Raw genomic sequence first — 18,097 nt, forward strand, 5'->3', positions numbered from 1 at the left:
AAAGACATTGGCAAATGAGTGTGCAGAGTGTGGCTGGGTGGGACGTGGGGAGTGGTGGGTATGAGAAGTGTAGCAAATGAAGATGGTTTAGGGAGTTTGGATGTCATCAGCAACAGGATTCTTGCTGCCTGTCCCCCAAGATAGAAATCAAGAGAGGATGTGAAAGAGATGCAGAAGAAGGGCTTTACTGAAAACAAAGTATAGGGAAAGGAGAAAGGGGAGAGCTGGATGCATCAAGGGAGCACATACTAATAAAGAATATGGCTCCCACCCTGTCTGGTGTGGGTCATTGATTAGAGCTTCAGCTCATGCACTCAAGGTGTTGGGTTTGATTCCTGGTCAAGGGCATGTACCTGGGTTGCAGATTTGGTCCCCAATGTGCAGGAGGCAACCAATTGATGTGTCTCTCACATCGATGTTTCACTCTCCCCCTCCCTCCCTCCCTCCTACTCTCTCAAAATCAATGGAAAAAATATCCTTGGGTAAGGATTAACAACAACAAAAAAAGAATGTGGTTCCCTGAATTGCTTCCGGGGTCTGGCTTATATAGATCTTCGTGCTTCACGCAGGTACAGAGTAGGGTTCTTTGCTTTCCAGGAATCCTTTGCTTTCGCGGTGGGTGTCCACCAGTGCATGTGCAGAGCAGAGCTTTTAGGGAATGCCTGAAGAGAAACTTTAAACTTATTTAAGAGAGGCTCAAAAAAAAAAATTGAAGAGCATTTCCATCTATTTAAGAGAGACTCAGCTTGTCAGAATTCTTAAAGTAAAACTTTTAAAAAAGACAACACTGTGAGTGCATGGTGATGAAACAGTGACTGCTGATACCATTGTGTCCTGTGGTCCTGCTTTTGAGTGAAATCACCAGGAGTGTCCACTTTGCTTTTTGCACTATCGGTGCCTGTGTCAGCACAGTGAAACATGCAAATACTGTCTTAATGTTTTATGGAAATAGTTTTGACCTGATGCCCTGAAATGTGTTTATAGACCACACTTTGAGAATTGTTGCTTTGGGATATTGCTCTTTTATCAGTGATATGTTCGGGTTGAAGTGGGATGACCATTAGTCAGAAGTATTTAAATGGAGAGAATATTGTTAGAAACTTTAATAGAGGAGGGGAAGTTGAACCTGATATTTAATGAGGATCTACCTGATGTCCAGCTTCATGTGTGGACTAGCAGTGAGGTAGATAGTTGGCACAGGTTTATTTTGTTGTTGTTAATCCTCACCATAGGATGTTTTTTCCATTGATTTTTTTTTTTTTCCCCAGAGTGGAAGAGAGGGAGAGAGAGAGAGAAACATCGTTTTGTTTACTCCCACATGACCCTGACCAGGGCTGGGGACTGAACCCCAGCCGAGGTATATGCCCTTGACTTGAATCAAACCCACGACTCTGTGTGAGAGAGAGCTGATGCACCAAACCAGCCAGGGCTTTTCTTTCTTTCTTTTCTTTTTTTTAAATGAAAATTTTTATTTTAGGTTCTTTTCGGCATGGTTCTGTTATAAAACACTTTCCATCTTGTCTTCATTCTAAATATAGTTGAGACAATCAGAGAAGAAAGGGGTAGTAGCAGATGTCAAGGGACTGGTACAGCAGGTAGGACGGCTAGTATTGTCATCTACCCTCCAGAGATATGTACACAGGGAATCTTCTCTGTGTTTACTGGGTTATTTCAAAAGCAGAGACTTAAACAGAACAGGAAAAGAGTAATACAGGAAATTTAGAAACTACAGAAAAGTATAAAACAGAAAAATCTCCCCTTATCCCATTGCCCGAGGATACCAAAATGTCAATGGTAAACTGAAAGGAAGATACATTTATATGCGGTGACACACAGCATGACTGTTAGGGAACAGTTCAGATCATTTGTAACGATCTGCATTGAAGTTATCTGGTTGTCATGGGGCTGCAGAGCTGAGGAACCAGGAGTGGTTCTCACAGTTGGCACATGAGTGGTGTCTTACAGAGCCAGGCTGTGCTGCAGCTCTACCTTGTACACATGTCTGCACATAAATCATAGTGTAAACATGTCCTCAATTAAAATGATTCAAGGGTTGTTAAATACAATTTCCTGGTAAAGAGGAAAAAAATACTTTTATCACTTTGGAGAAAACTTTGTGTTGGGATCACAAACAGGCAGAAGTGAAAATGCCATAGAGAAACATCAGTTTGTTGATTTTCTTAATTGCAAGGTTTAACTCTGCTACCTGATGATCAGAGCCAGAATTACAGATCTCCAGGAAGTTCAGCCACCACAGAGAAATCCAAACCCTTCTTGTCACCATTTACCTACCAGAATCAAACCCAAGAAAAGGCATACACTTCCAACATTTTGTGCAATGAACAAAACTTCTGTAGAATTACTCATCAAGATTTTGTCTTAACTTCAAAAGGGGGTGCTTTTCCCAATTTGTTTTATGAGGCACAATATCAAGAAGCACTGGTGAAAAAAAATGATTTGAATGAAGAAAACCATAACCATCCTAAAGGTGAGTTACTTATATTTCTCTCTTCTGCACTTAACCAAGAGTGTTACTGAGTTGTCCTAAGACAAGAAGAGTCCTTTAAGCATTTTTCTCCTGTGCCCTCAGCTTTAGCTGTGAGGTCCTACATGCTGTACAGCCACTGAATGTGAATTGCATGAAGAGTCAGACACAGAATTTGTGACTTTACAAGAATGAACTCTGTACTCATGCTGACTTCAAACCTTGCATGGTACATGGGGACTTCTAAAAGGAAGTTCTGTTGAACCATTTTTCTTTGAGAGCTTAGAAATAGTTTGAGGTTGATTTAAAATATGTGTGGTGGTGGGGGCACATGATAGAAGATATAATATGTGAGAAATGGGTTGGTGATGGGATTTATTCCTAAAAAAAAATCCCCCCTAACCCAGACACTTGGTTTGTCTTCACATGCCTCTGTATTCCTAATACCCCGCACATTCTTACCACAGAACTGGTACTCAGTGTCTGATAGTCTAAATTCATGGAGCTCTGGTATATATATATATTTTTTTTGTGGGTTTTTTCTGCTCCCCATTTCACATTTTATAATTATAGAATATTGTATAATTATGTTCTCTCCCACTCAGTGTGGAGAATTCTTATGGTACATTCTATAGTCTTTATAACCATAATATTAATGATGTTATCATCAGTATATAATGTTCTTTGTGAAATACTAAGTTATTTTGAGAATTTTAATTTTTAATTTAATTTCCAGTTTTCTTTAAAAATATTTTTTTTTCTTTTCTTTTTTTCATCCTCACCCGAGGATATGTTTCCATTTTTTGTACAGATAGAGTGGGAGGGAGAGAGAGAGAGAAACATCGATGTGAAGGGACACATCGAGTGGCTGCTACCCGCACGACCGACCAGGGCCGGGGACAAACTGCAACCGAAGTACGCGCCCTTAGCGGGAACCGAACCCGGGTCTCTCCGGACCGCAGGCCGACGCTCTAACCGCTGAGCCAAACTGGCCAGGGCAATATTTTTTTTTTCTTTATTGATTTTAGAGAGAGAGAGGAAGGGAGAGAGAAAGAGAGATGAAAACATCAGTGAGAACATTGATTGGCCGCCTCCCGCATGCTCCCCATTGGGGATTGGGGCCACAACCTGGGCATATGCCCTGACTGGGAATTGAATTGGCGACCTCTTGGTGCATGGGTCAATGCTCAACCACTGAGCCACACCAGCCGGGCTAATTTCCAATTTTCAAGGATATGTATGTGTGTGTGTGTGTGTGTGTGTGTATATATATATATATTTTTTTTTTTATTCTCACCTGAGGATAATTTTCCACTGATTTTTAGATAGAGTGGAAGGAAGTTAGGGAGGGAGAGAGAGAGAGAAACATTGATGTGAGAGACACATCAATTGATTGCCTCCCTCCCAACCCCAACCAGGGCCGGGGATCGAACCTGCAACCCAGGTATGTGCCCCTGACCGGGAATCAAATTCATGACCCTTTGATCTGTGGGTCGATGTTCTAACCACTGAGCAAGCCAAACCAGCCAGGACAAGAATATATTCTTTTAAGTTATAGAAAAATACAGATAATATAACACGAGGTATCTTTGTTTACTCCCTAGGATTGTACATAATATGTTATTCAAAATTTAGAGTAATTCCTTGATATGGAATTACACAATACATTACATCCTCTAACCTTTTATTTTGGAAAATTTCAAGCATCTAGAAAACTTGAAAGACTACTTCAGTGATTACTAGTATACACATCAGCTAGATTTCACAGTTAATTATTTGCCATATTTACTTGTATATATTTGTAGCTGTGTATATATGTCCATCTGTATTGATTCCTATATATCTACATCTATATATAGTTTAAGTCATTTCATAGCAAGTAACTGTAGACATATCATTTCAAATGTTTTAGCATGCATGAAGTAAAAATTAGAACATTCTTCTGTATTACCACAGCACTTTATTATACCTAGGGACATTAACAATAATTTTTTTTTTAATCCTCACCTAAGGATATTTTTCTGTGTGTTTTCAGATAGAGTGGGAGGGAGGGAAAAGAGAGAGAGAGAAAGAGAAACATCAAATGAGAGAAACACATCAACTGGTTGCCTGCTGCACAACCCTGACCAGAGCTGGAAACTGAGCCACAGCTGAGGTTTGTGCCCTTGACTGGAATTGAACCCTCGACTCTTTGGTCCTCAGGCCCATGCTCTAACCACTGATGCAGATCAGCCAGGGCAACGATAATTTTTTAATATTCACGTCTATTTTAGAATTCCCCCATCCAAATGCCTTTTAAATGTTTAAAAGAAACCCAGAATCCAATCATGTATTACATTCCATTGTTTTAACTCTTTAGACTTTTTTAATTTAGAAAAACTCACACTTTTTTTTTATAACACTAACCTTTTAAAGAATATTGTGTTTTAATTAGGGTTTTGTAGTTTTTATCAAATTAAAGAAATCATGGAGAATTCTGAAATCTTTGGCATACCTTACTTTTAACCAATTTTTCTTTTTAGCTTAGCAACTTGTAAAATTGTCAAGTTTTTAAGACTTTAGTCTGATTTTTTTAACGAAATTGTTCTTAATTTTTATCCTAGGTGAAGGTATTTTACCAGATTGGGAGAAAATGACAGACCAGATTCAGGAAAGGAACGATATGAACTTAAAAAAAATTGGCGATTCCTCAGAAGTAGTTAATAATGAAGAAAGGTATCATCCATGTTAAAAGGAATAAGAAATGTGATAATTTAATATAATATCTAGCCATTATTATTGAGCACTTCCTTTGTATTTGAAAGATCCATAGTTTTCTTATTTTTGCTTGATGCTTTTACATATAAGGTTGAAGATACAACTTACCTCATAGTGTCAGCAACAGAAAGAGATTGGGGAGCTATGTCAGTGTAAGTGGCTTTGACATTGTATTGGAAGAACTGAGCAATGTTTTCTCACCTAACAGAAATGTATGGATAAAATTAATCTCCTCTCAAATAGGTAAATTTTACTTTTGAGAAGAGAAAAACAAATTAAATATAGGAATATCACATATGTTATCACTTACAAATTGTGGAAGTCTTGTTATAGAATTTAACAATTTTATTACAAAGATAAAATACCAGTGTTGAAGTTGTTTATTATTTTCTTATATATTTGAAATATTTTGATATATGCTATTGATGGGCAAATGATTAAAAAAAAATGTTTATCTCCTGGCTGGTGCAGCTCAGTGGTTGAATGTCAACCCATGCACCAAAATGTCACCTGTTTGATTCCTGTCAGGTCACGTGTTCAGGTTGTGGGCCAAATCCCCAGTATGGGGGAGGGCATGCAGGAGGCAGTCAGTCAATGTTCTTCTCATCAGTGTTTCTTCCTTCCTCTCTCTCTAAAATCAGTAAAGAAAAAAATGTTGCCCTGGCCGGTTTGGCTCAGCGGTTAGAGCATTGGCCTGCGGTCCAGAGAGACCCGGGTTCGGTTCCTGCTAAAGGCATATACTTCCATTGCAGTTTGTCCCCAGCCCTGGTTGGGTTGTGCGCGTGGCAACCACTCGATGTGTCCCTTTCACGTCAATGTTTCTCTTTCTCTCTCTCTCTCTCCCTCCCACTCTATCTGAACAAAAAATGGGAAAAACGTCTTCAGGTGAGGATAAAAAAGGAAAGTGTTTATCTTTATTTTTATTTATTTTATTAGTCCTCACCCGAGGATATTTTTCCATTTATTTCTTGATAGAATGGAAGGGAGGGAGAGGGAGGGACATAGATAGAAAGAGAGAGAGAAACATTGATGTGAGAGAGACACATTGATGGGTTGCCTCCCACATGACCCTGACCAGGGCCAGAGATTGAACCTGCATCCCAGGTATGTGCGCTTGACAGGGAATCAAACCTGTGACCCCTTGGTTCATGGGCCGATGCTCTAACCTCTGAGCCAAACTGGCAAGGGCTATTTTTACTGATTTGAGAGAGAAGAAGGGAGAGAGAGAAACATTAATCGGCTGTCTCTCCATGTGCCCCAACCGGGTATGGAACCCCCCACCTGGGTTTGTGCCTTGACCAGGAATAAAATCTTCCACTTTTGGTGTACTGGACGCCATTCCAGCCAACTGACCCACCCAGTTAGGACACACATGACTTATTTAATAGTTGCTCTGTTTACATTGTTAAGTATCTTTTTGAAGTTATGAATGTGTATATAATGAACTATTTTTGAAAGATATTTCAAAGTTATATCATGAATATTTTATTTCAAAAGTTAGGTCAACAGATGGACTTCAGAAAGGTTTTTTTTCAAATCATGTGGAGTATTGTATATTTCTGTATTTTGAGTGATGGAGTGGGATTGTAGCTTTCATTACATTTTCAGAGGGGAAGGTGCTCCAGTCACAAGGGACAGACGCCAGCAAATAGCCTGCAGCATTTGCTCATTGTTGTGATGAGTTTGCCCCTCAATCCCAAACCATTCCTCAGTGGATTAACAGGAAAGCCAGTAATGGTGAAATTTAAGTGGGGAATGGAGTACAAAGGCTACCAGGTATCGGTGTAGATGGCTGTATGAACATGCAGCTTATAAACACAGAAGAATACATAGATGTAGCCTTGTCTGGACACCCGAGTGAAGTTTTTATAAGGTGTGATAATGTCCTTTATAGCAGGGCTGTTGACAAAGAGGAGGAATAAGATGGAGAGAATAGCATCTTTTTGGTGGAATTTTTAAAATACATGTTTCTGGACAATAAAAATTTGTTTTTCAATCTGAAAAACATTTTCAAAGGTGGGGGAGGGGTTCTGTGACATTGAAAAAGGTTAATGTTCAATGTAGTCAGGCGTGTCTGTCAATCACATTAAGTGTAAAATATTCATGTCATGATTTGCATGTTAAATAACTTTATTTTTATGATTAGGCCTATTAAAGGTGCTATTAGAGAAAAGAAACAGACATTTGAAGAGTACTTGGAAGAACAAATTCAGTTGGAAGAACAAGAATTGAGACAGAAACAGCTAAGGGTTAGCATCACCACTATTTGATTAAATTATATCAGACTGTATAGAGATTTGTTTATAATTTGCTTTAAATATATCAACATTAATTTAAATTTTGTTCTTTATTGTAGGAAGCAGAAGGATCATTGCTAATCAAAGCAAAACCAAAACAACCATTCTTAAAACGAGGAGAAGGTTTAGCCAGGTTTACTAATGCTAAATCTAAATTTCAGAAAGGGAGGGATAGTAGACTAGTGACTAATCAGAGTGTTTCAGAGGACCAACCTGTGTTTAAAACAGACAGACAACAATTTCAGCGGAAAACTGCTCTTATAAATAAAGAACTATGTACAGAGAACCCTCCTGCTAAAACTAGAACCAAGAATGGTTCTGTCACACTCAGTCAGAAGCCAAAAGTGCTTAAGAGTAATAAGAAATGTCTCCTTCCATCAGGATTGGAAATACTGGCAGGGAAGAAATGTGATGGGCAATTAAGAGACCAGATCAGATTAGGGAAAAAAGTAGAATCTAATAGTAAAGAAAATGAACCTGAGTGTACAAACCCTTGTGATATTGGTTGCAGAGTATGGAATAACACACAAGTTAAAGACAAACTTCCCCTTTCGACAGGGCTAGTTGGCTGCATGGCTTCTAAGAGCCCGATAAATGAGACCTTGAAAGAGTCAGGATCTTCTCTTGACATTTCTCTTCAGAAAAAGTTAGAGAATTGGGAACGAGAAAAGGAAAAGGAAAATCTGGAATTAGATGAATTTTTGTTTTTAGAACAAGCTGCTGATGAAATATCATTTTCCAGCAATTCCTCATTTGTACTGAAGATCTTACAGAGGGACCAACAGATCTGCAAAGATCACCGGCTGTCTTCTACCCCTGTCAAAGCTGTGCAACAGCAAAAGACAACACTGGGTCCCATTAGTCAGTGTAATCAAAATGAGCGTCCAGACCATATTGAAGGTGAAAATGAAGGTGAGTGTGAGGTTGCACTCAAACAAATCAAATCATTGTCCTCACTTGGTGGATTGGGGGAACCGTCTTGGAAAGTCAGTAAAAGAGCGATCCAAATGAACCCTTCTGAAAATCAGATGAGGTGGAATGCCAGCAGTGATGGTGTAATGAACAGTGACAGTAGCACTGACTCTGAGGAACAACTGGGCATTGTCATAAAGCCTTCAACTCAGGATAGCGAAAGGGGTTTGAGCAGCAAAGAAGATAGTCCGCAAGTCTGTGATGGGAAGGGACCTTTTACAAACCTGGGAACTCAAGAGGAGGATAAAAGGAGAGATGTGGATTTAGATTTGTCTGATAAAGATGATAGTAGTGATGAGTCTATCATAACAGAAAGCTTGAAAAATAAAGGTTCTGAGTCCTCAAGAAGACCCTCATCTCTAAGCGTGAGTAAAATTGACTTTGATGATGAGAGGACTTGGACTGATCTTGAAGAGAATTCATTTAAACATGATGTTATGCTTGGGAATGAAGCCATTTATGGAACTCCCCAGACAGCTTACCCTAATGAGACTGAAATATGTGTACTGGACAAAACCATAAAAAGGAAGGTTGCACCAGTCAAGAAGGAAGACTTGAGCCAGTCCAGCAGAGTCACAAGTCCTCCTCCATCGGATCTGATGATGAAATTATTCCCTTCTTTGAAACCAAGACCAAAATCAAAATCAGATTCACACCTGGGAAATGAACCCAAGTTAAACATTCAAGACCAACCCGCTGGTAAGTCAGCATTGTAAAATAGATAACAAAATGTTAGAAATTTACCATTTATCTTATCAGTATGTTTTCAGAATGCCTTAAATTCCAACCTTTCGAGTTGCTCAGTAGAAGTCTTAATTATAGGTGATTCGTTAAGATTTGACTTGTTTTGTGGGTCTAAATAAGGAATAGTCACTAGTGTAAGAGGTTTGGATGAATTGTGATTTCAGAATTTTCAAATTTAAGCTTGCATCTTATTCTCAAGGCTCGAAAGTGAATTGCTTTATTATAAAATAACATTGAAGTTTCTTTTACAACCAGGGAGTACTCAACTTTTTATGGGTTGTGTTACTGGGGAGTAAACTTTGTGTGTGCACATACATTTTTTTTTAATGACTATTTTACTTAATTTTTTTTTATTACCTCATACATTAACTTGCTAAATATGACCAAGAAGAAATACAATATAATTCACGTTTCTTTCTTTCCCCACACCTGGGCTCCTAGTCCCCTTTCCTAGAGGCACCAACATTCCCATTTCATTTGTATATGCTAAGAACTTTCTGTGTATAAGAAAGCATCTGTGTGTGTAATTTTCTTTTTATACAAACGAAAACAGGACTTTTAAAATAACATTCTGCATCTTGCTTATAATGTATTTTGAAGATTTTTTCAAACACACACATCTGCCTTGTTCAATGTAATAGCTGTATAGTATTCAGTTGATGTGATAGACTTTTTTTTTTATCCTCACCCGAGGACACTTTTCCATATTTTGTTCAGATAGAGTGGGAGAAAGAGAGAGAGAGAGAAACATCGACGTGAAAGGGACACATTGAGTGGTTGCCATCCACACGACCCAACCAGGGCCAGGGACAAACTGCAACCGAGGTACATGGCCTTAGCGGTAACCAAAGCCGGGTCTCTCTGGACCTCCGGCCGATGCTCTAACCGCTGAGCCAAACCGGCCGGGGCAATGTGGTGGACTTTTTAAAACTCTACTGAAAAACTCTTCTATTATATCATGTTATATTATAAACTGAACCTTGCAAAGCATGGGTGCTTCAAGATATAAATTATAGCAAGCTATTTTTTAAAATACTCTGAATTTAAAAGTAGTACTTTTTGCAGAAATTTTGGAAGTTTAAAAAGTGTAGAAGCAAAAATGTTTATAACTGAACTTCCCAAAGGTAACTATGATATCGTTTTGGGATATTTCTTTTCAGTCATTTTTCTTGTGTATTTTAAATATTGTAGAGGCATGTATTATAATTTGCTTCATCCTTTTTGACCAGGTATTTAACATGTGTTGGCCATATCATCAACACTGTGTGTTTTAAAAATGACTGCATAGCATTATATGAATGTAGCATAATTTTATTCAGTCATTTTCTTAGTGTACGACAACTTTTTTGCTAGTAGAAATACCATTGCAATGCATAAGTTGTGCAAAACTGTAAGATTCACAAGTTTGTTCTTTAACTAGATTTTTAGAAGTGTGGTCAAGGAGTAGATATGTATATTTTAGCCTTGTGATAGAAATCAGGTTTAGTTTCTAGAACGGTAGTTGAAGGGCAGAAGCATTGGCTATTTTACTGTCTCTTTTTTTTTAATCCTCACCTGAGGACATTTTTCCATTTTTTGTTCAAATAGAGTGGGAGGGAGAGAGAGAGAGAGAAACATCGACGTGAAAGGGACACATCGAGTGGCTGCCACCTACACGACCCAACCAGGGCCGGGGACAAACTGCAACCGAGGTACGTGCCCTTAGCGGGAACCGAACCCAGGTCTCTCTGGACCGCAAGCTGACGCTCTAACCACTAAGCAAAACTGGCCAGGGCTATTTTACTCTCTTAAATAACACATTTATATTTGGAAAAAAGTCTTAATTTGTATTTATTTGATTAGTGAGAGGTAAACTTTGCTTTTTGGTATCAGTGTTTAAGATATTTTGTGACTTGTTCATGTTCTTAAGCTATTTTTATATACTGGCCTTTAAAAAATTTATTCTAGTTGTTTCTTTTTATAGATAATGTTAATTCATTGTCATATTGAAACTCTTTTGAGGTAGAATAATTTGATTCTTAAATTTAGACTGGTTTCATTTAGAAAATTAGGCCAATAAAATTTTCCTTTTTAAATCCTTACCTGAGGATATTTTTACATATATCTTCAGATTGAGTAGGAGGGAGAGAAGAAGGAAGAGAGAGAGAGGGAGAGAGAGAGAGAGAGAAACATCAACGTGAGAGAGACACATTGACCGGTCTGCACGGCCCCAACTGGGGCCAGGGACAAACCGTAACCAAGGCATATGCCCTTGGCCGGAATTGAATCTGAGACTCTGGTACGCGGGCCAATGCTCTAACCGCTGAGCAAAACCGGCCTGGGCAGGCCAATAAAATTTTTTTTTTTAATTTATTAAAAACATTATTTTGAGTGCATTTTAATGGGATATTTATCATATTTTTGGTTCTTAGTGTTTATAGGTAGCTACTGTTTTTGCTGCTGAAGAACTTCTGTGAAATTCAATATTTATGGCCTGTTTTGTAGGTGATAGTGCGCGATCTGAAGTTTTGAGAGAGAAAGTTATTGAATTGGAAATGGAAATAGAAAAATTTAAAGCTGAGAACACATATTTAGCTAAACTTCACATTGAACGAAAAAGTGCCTTGGAAAAACTCAGGTAAGTTTGTATTTGTAAGTTGGAAAAAAATATATAGTGATTTAGTTAATATCTTTTAAGATCATATCTAAAATATTGGAAACAATTTTTATCAATCTAATATAAATGGAAATGAAATATGTACCACGTATGAATTTTTTGACTAAAATAAAATGACTGATTGTGGTCAAAGATGTGTTAAAAGATGAATTCTCTTGGTGATGAGATTATAAATTGAAATTTGAAAAAGCAGTTTTTTGAAAAGCCATGCTTTTTCTCCTGTCTTCTAGTGGTTGCTGGCAACTCAGCATTCCTTGGCTTGTAGCTGGACAGTTGGGTTGTTTCTACCTTTTGGTTATTGTAAATAATGCTATTATCATTGGTGTACAAATATCTGTTCAAGTTTCTGCTTTTACTTATTTATTTATTTTTTCATTAATCCTCACCCGAGGCTATTTTTCTATTGATTTCTAGAGAGAGTGGAAGGGAGGGAGGGAGAGAGAGAGGAATGTAAATGTGAGAGAGCCACATGGATTTGGTTGCTTCCTGCATAATCCCAACCTGGGCCCAGGATCAAACCTGCAACCCAAGTACGTGCCCTTGACCGGGAATTGAACTCGTGACTCTTCAGTCTGTGGGTGGAGGCTTTAACAACCGAGCCAAACTGGCTAGGGTTCAAGTTTCTGCTTTTAATTCTTTTGAATTTATCATCAGGGTGGAATTGCTGGATTATATGCTAATTACTTCATTCTTTGAGGAGCCACCATACTGTTTTCCACAGTGGCTGCACCAGTTCACATCAGATAAATTGATTTGCATATATTGAACCATCCTTGCATTTGAGGGATGCATCTGACTTGGTATCCTGTATAATACATTTTTTTTTTTTAGTCCCCCCCCGGGGATATTTTTCCATTTATCTTCATATACAGTGGGAGGGAGGGAGAGAGAGAGAAAGAGAAAGAGATAGAAAGAAACATCTATGTGCCTTGGCCAGTTTTGCTCAGCGGTTAGAGCATCAGCCTGTGGACCAGAGAGTCCAGGGTTTGGTTCCTGCCAACATTACGTATGTCGGTTGCAGTTTTTCCCCAGCCCTGGATGGGCTCGTGTGGGAGACAACCACTCAATGTGTCTCCTCACATCAGTGTTTCTCTCTCTCTGTTCCTCCTGCTCTATCTTAAGATAAATCCAAAAATGTCCTCGGATGAGAATAAAAAAAATAAAAAAGAAACATTGAAGTGAGAGAGATACATCAGTCGGGTGCCTCCCACACGACCCCAACCAGAGCCAGGGACTTGAACTGCAAAGGAGGTGTGTGCCCTTGACCAGAATCAAACCCATGACTTTTTTTAAATCCTCACCCGAGGACATTTTTTCATTTTCTGTTTAGATAGAGTGGGAGGGAGAGAGAGAGAGAAACATTGATGTGAAAGGGTCACATTGAGTGGTTGCCACCCGCACAACCCAACCAGGGTCAGAGACAAACTGCAACCGAGGTATGTGCCCTTAGCCGGGAACCGAACCCGGGTCTCTCTGGACTGCAGGCCGGTGCTCTAACCGCTGAGCCAAACCGGCCAGGGCAAACCCATGACTCTTTGGTCTGCAGGCTGACACTCTAACCTCTGAGACAAGCCAGTCAGGGCAATCCTATATAATGCTTTTAATGTGCTGTTGAATTTGATTTGCTAGTCTTTTTCTTGTGGATTTTTACATCTATGTTCATCAGGGATATTGGCCTGTAGTTTTCTTGTGATGTCTTTGGCTTAGGTATCAGTGATACTAGCCTCATAAAATAAGTTTGGAAGTGTTCCTTTTTTCTTTTTTGGAAGAGTTTAAGAAGAATTGGTATTAATTATTTGAATGTTTGGTAGAGTTTACCTGTGAAGCCATCTGGTTGTGAACATTTCTTTGTTGGGAGAGTCTTACTGATCAATCTATTTGTTATTGGTCTGTTCAGGCTTTCTATTTCTTCTAGATTCAGTTTTGGTAGGTTATATGTTCCTAGAATTTACCCATTTCTTTTCGGTTATTTAATTTTTTTAAATTATAATTGTTCATAATATGATCTTTTTTATTTCTGAGGCATCTGTTGTAATATCTCCTCTTTCATTTATGACATTTATTTATCTTTTTTTTCTTAATCTATCAAAGGATTTGTTGATTTTGTATTTTTTCTCTCTCCTGAGACTCATACAATGTGTATATTGGTTCATTCTGTGATGTTCCATAAATCATTTAGGTTTTCTTCATTTTATTTTCTCCGTGGACTGTAACTTCAAATGACCTGTCTTCCAGTTCACGGATTCTTCTGCTTGATTGAATCTGCTGCTGAAGACTTCTTTTGCATTTTTGCTCTTCATCCATTGTATTCTCAGCTTGAGAATTTCTTTGTGGTTCTTTTTTATGATTTCTTTTTGTTGAACTTCTCATTTTGTTTCATGTATTGTTTCCCTGATTTTGTTGGTTGTTTATTTGTGTTTTATTGCTGCTTGCTGAGCTTCCTTAAAACAATTATTTTGATTTTTTTTGTCAGGCACTTTGTAGATCTCTATGTATTTGGGATCAGTTACTGGAGCTTTATTTGTTTCTTTTAGTGGTGTCATGTTTGCCTCATTCTTCATGATGCATGTAGTCTTGTATTGAAGGAACAAGAGTCTTGTGTTGAAAGAGTCTTTGCATTTGAAAGAGCAAATATCTCTTCCTGTTTTTTACAGATTGGTTTTGCTGGTCTGTACTTTCTCCTGCTGGATCCCTAGACTGATGAGTCTGCCTCCAGAATCACATTTTAGTGGGGTTGTAGCTAAATCATGTGGCTGCTTTTGGGTCCACTATGAGAACCATGGTCGGCAGGTAGACATGGTTCTTGTTAGATCCCTGGTTGTTCAGAACTGCTTTTTGGTCCACAGTCAAACAGAACTGAAGCTAGGTCATGGGGTACTTCTGGGTCCACTGTTGAGTCTGCAGGCAGGCTATCTGTTGCCAGGGATAAGGATGAGTGTGGCTCCCGCCAGGTTCCTGTGCATCTTCCTGCTGGGTCTCTGGGTGGGCAGGGACTGCCTCCAGTACCACAGTGTAGCAGGCTGGAGCCACATTACAGGGCTGTTTCAGGATCTATAGTTGGGACTGAGGTTTGTGGGCCTTCTATCAGGGGCACAAATGGGTGTGGCTTTTCCTGAGTCTTGGCAGATGGAGCTGGGGCTGAGTCCATAGGATGCTTAGGCTGTTTTCTTTCTGCAGCCAGCACTATGGTTAGTAAGTTTGCCTCTGGGGCATGGGCCTGCCTTCTGTAGGTGGCTGTCCTTGATCTTAAGGCTTCACCAGGATTTCCCAGTCTAGAGCTTCCACAGAAGCTGTTGGACTGTTGTTTATGTGGGGGGACGTGAGCCAGGGACCTCTCCTATTCCACTATCTTGCTGCTGTCACGCTCCCTGTGCCCTAACACAGCATGAAGAATAAACGTGGGTTATGACAGTTCCTCTCATCCACATTCTCCTTAGCCAAATACTATAGTCCTCAAGTAGACTGCAAGTTCCTAGTTAATCTGGCCCTTGTTTTTTTCCCCCCTGTGTCCTGCTCACTTAATTAGCCATACTGGCTGCTTGGCTGTTTTTGAACACATCAGGCATATTCCTTCCTCAGGGTTTTCACATGTGGTTTGTTCCCTCTGTCTGAACTGTTTTGTTCAAATATCCTCATGGCCATTCTCTCACTTCAAGTTTTACTTCAAGTATTATCTCAGCAAGATGACTCCATCTGTAATTTTAATCTGCTATCTTACCTAACCTCATTCCTTGCTTATTTTTTTTCCTTACCAGTCCTAATGTTCCAATTATTTTACTTATTTCTTCTCTCATTGTCTGTCTCTCCCATTAGATGTAAGAAGCTACATGGGAGTAAGGATGTTTAGTTTTTTCACTATGGTTCCTCCAGTGTAGGTTTCCAGTGGATGCTTGTTGGAGGGGTGCTTTACTGAGATAATTGACTATCATTTCAGTGCTATGGGTTGAAAATGGTTCACCAAGACTATCAACTCCTCATTTCCAGGCTGTCCCTGGTGTTCCATTTTGGTGCCACATGTGGATTATCATATTGAGATGGTCCCCTTAGATAATTCCCTTAGATAACATCATTTGATTATTTTAGGAAAGAAATCGCAGACTTTGAACAACATAAAGCAAATGAATTGGCTCGAATAAAAGAGTTTAAAAAGGAGGAAATGAAGAAGCTACAAAATAAACGAAAAGTTTTTGAAAAGTATACTACAGTTGCAAGAACTTTGCCAGATAAAAAGGAACGTGAAGAAATACAGGTATACCCATACTTATATACTCATATAAGTTAGTAAAGATTTCAGTCTTGTAAGAATCTTAGATTTATTTGATGTGTCAAAGAGATATTGGGTATCAGTTTATTAGTTATCTATTGACTCAATAAATTTTCTGTCAGAGACACTGCATCAGGAACACCTTTAGCAGTCTGGCTTTTAAAGAGTAAAATATGCCTGGCCGGTGTGGCTCAGTGGTTGAGCATCAACCCATGCACCAAGAGGTCGCTGGATCGATTCCCAGTCAGGGCACATGCCCAGGTTGTGGGCCCGATCCCCAGTAGGGGCATGCAGGAGGCAGCCAGGCAATGTTCTCTCTCATCAGTGTTTCTCTCTCTCCCTTTCCCTTCCTCTCCTCTCTCTAAAATCAATAAAGAAAAAAAAAAGAGTAAAATATTTATTCTCTTACTTCCAAACCAAAAAGAAGAGTATGATAATGATATGAATTAATTAATATACCAGTAATGTGATAATTTATTTGACCTACCACACAATAAATACTGTTAGTTTTATTCATTTATAATAATTTAGGGCCTATATGCTAAACGTGTTTAATTCTAAAGCTTATAAAGTGATAGGCCAAATTATCAGTCCTATTCATTTCAAAGTTAGAAATGGGCGTGACCAGAGGCCTGTAGTACTTAAAAAGAACTAATGCATTTCGAGCTAAACTATAGGAAAACAATGGAGATGAATATATTTATGACATTGGCATATACAGAGACTTCCAAGAGAAGACAAAGAACTAGGTATAGTAGAAAAATTGGGTATATTGGACTTCATCAAAAGAAAAATTTAATTTACCAAGAGAAAAAAGTTTATTTTTAATTTTTATTTTTTTGTGTGTGTTAATCCATACCTAAGGATATTTTTTCTGTTGATTTTTAGAGAGTGGAAGGGGAGGTAGAGGGGGGAAGAGAGAGAAACACACACACAAATATCAATGTGACAGAGAGATGTACTCTGAATGGGTACCTGCATCTCAGGTATATGCACTTGATTGGGAATCGAACCCACAACCCTTTGGTGTGCAGCCCAACACTAACTACTGAGCCATACCGGCCAGGGCCCAAGAGAAAAATTTTGAATAGCCATCTCTTTCTTACAGCATAAAATGCAAACTCATCTTCCACTTCCATATTTTTTTTATCCTCACCTGAGGACATTTTTCCATTTTTTGTTCAGATAGAGTGCAAGGGGGAGAGAGAAAGAAACATTGATGTGAAAGGGACACATCGAGTGGTTGCCACCCACACGGCCCAACCAGGGCTGGGGACAAACCGCAACCAAGGTACATGCCCTTAGCGGAAATGGAACCCGGGTCTCTCTGGACCACAGGCCGACACTCTAACCTCTGAGCCAAACCGGCCAGGGCTCACTTCCATATTTTAAATACCAGTATTCTTGAGTTCTATCCTTTGCTTTCTTCCTTTCTGTAGTATGTCATCTTTAAACAATTTCATCTGCACACCTATAGTTTGTTATTACATGTCATGTTGATTAGCGTCTTTTTTACTTTTGTGAGTAGAAACACATGCCATATTTTGGCTAATGCTTGGTTTATTAACTCTGTTAGACTTTAACAATCTATTAAAATTTTTATTTCAAGAAAAAGGATCTGCAGTGAAATCTCTCCCTCTGACTCCTGTGCTGGCACTGAGTTTTCTTCTCTTTTGAGACAACCAATGTTACCAATCTCATCTTTCCAGAGAATTTTATGTATATCTATTTATGTATGTATGTATATATATATGTGTGTGTGTGTGTACACACACACACACACACACATACATACACACATATTCTTAGTTCTTTTTTTTTAATCCTTACCCGAGGACATTTTTACATTAATCTTCAGGTAGAACAGGAGGGAGAGAGGGAGGAAGAGAGAGCGAGAGAAACATTGATGTGAAAGAGACACA

At 38.8% G+C, this 18,097-nt stretch overlaps 1 protein-coding gene and 1 pseudogene across 4 annotated transcripts in view; both read left to right on the forward strand.

Moving 5' to 3' along the window:
• The window catches only part of CENPJ (centromere protein J), a 65,182-nt gene that overhangs the window by 7,820 nt on the left and 39,265 nt on the right, over positions 1 to 18,097 (forward strand). For 3 of the 4 annotated variants that reach the window (XR_004958355.1, XM_036252550.1, XM_036252553.1), the window contains exons 4-9: positions 2,192 to 2,488; positions 5,089 to 5,200; positions 7,389 to 7,491; positions 7,599 to 9,210; positions 11,740 to 11,872; positions 15,995 to 16,160. Coding sequence is in view for 3 of the 4 variants with exons in the window: in XM_036252550.1 (XP_036108443.1) it covers positions 2,192 to 2,488; positions 5,089 to 5,200; positions 7,389 to 7,491; positions 7,599 to 9,210; positions 11,740 to 11,872; positions 15,995 to 16,160 (2,423 nt within the window). In the remaining variant the exon portion in view is untranslated. The remainder of the gene's footprint in view (positions 1 to 2,191; positions 2,489 to 5,088; positions 5,201 to 7,388; positions 7,492 to 7,598; positions 9,211 to 11,739; positions 11,873 to 15,994; positions 16,161 to 18,097) is intronic. The other variant, XM_036252552.1, reaches the window with a different exon arrangement.
• Positions 6,877 to 7,294, forward strand: LOC118623244 (annotated as a pseudogene).

The sequence above is a fragment of the Molossus molossus genome, unplaced genomic scaffold, assembly GCF_014108415.1.
Source record: "Molossus molossus isolate mMolMol1 unplaced genomic scaffold, mMolMol1.p scaffold_m16_p_10, whole genome shotgun sequence".
Classification (NCBI taxonomy): Eukaryota; Metazoa; Chordata; class Mammalia; order Chiroptera; family Molossidae; genus Molossus; species Molossus molossus.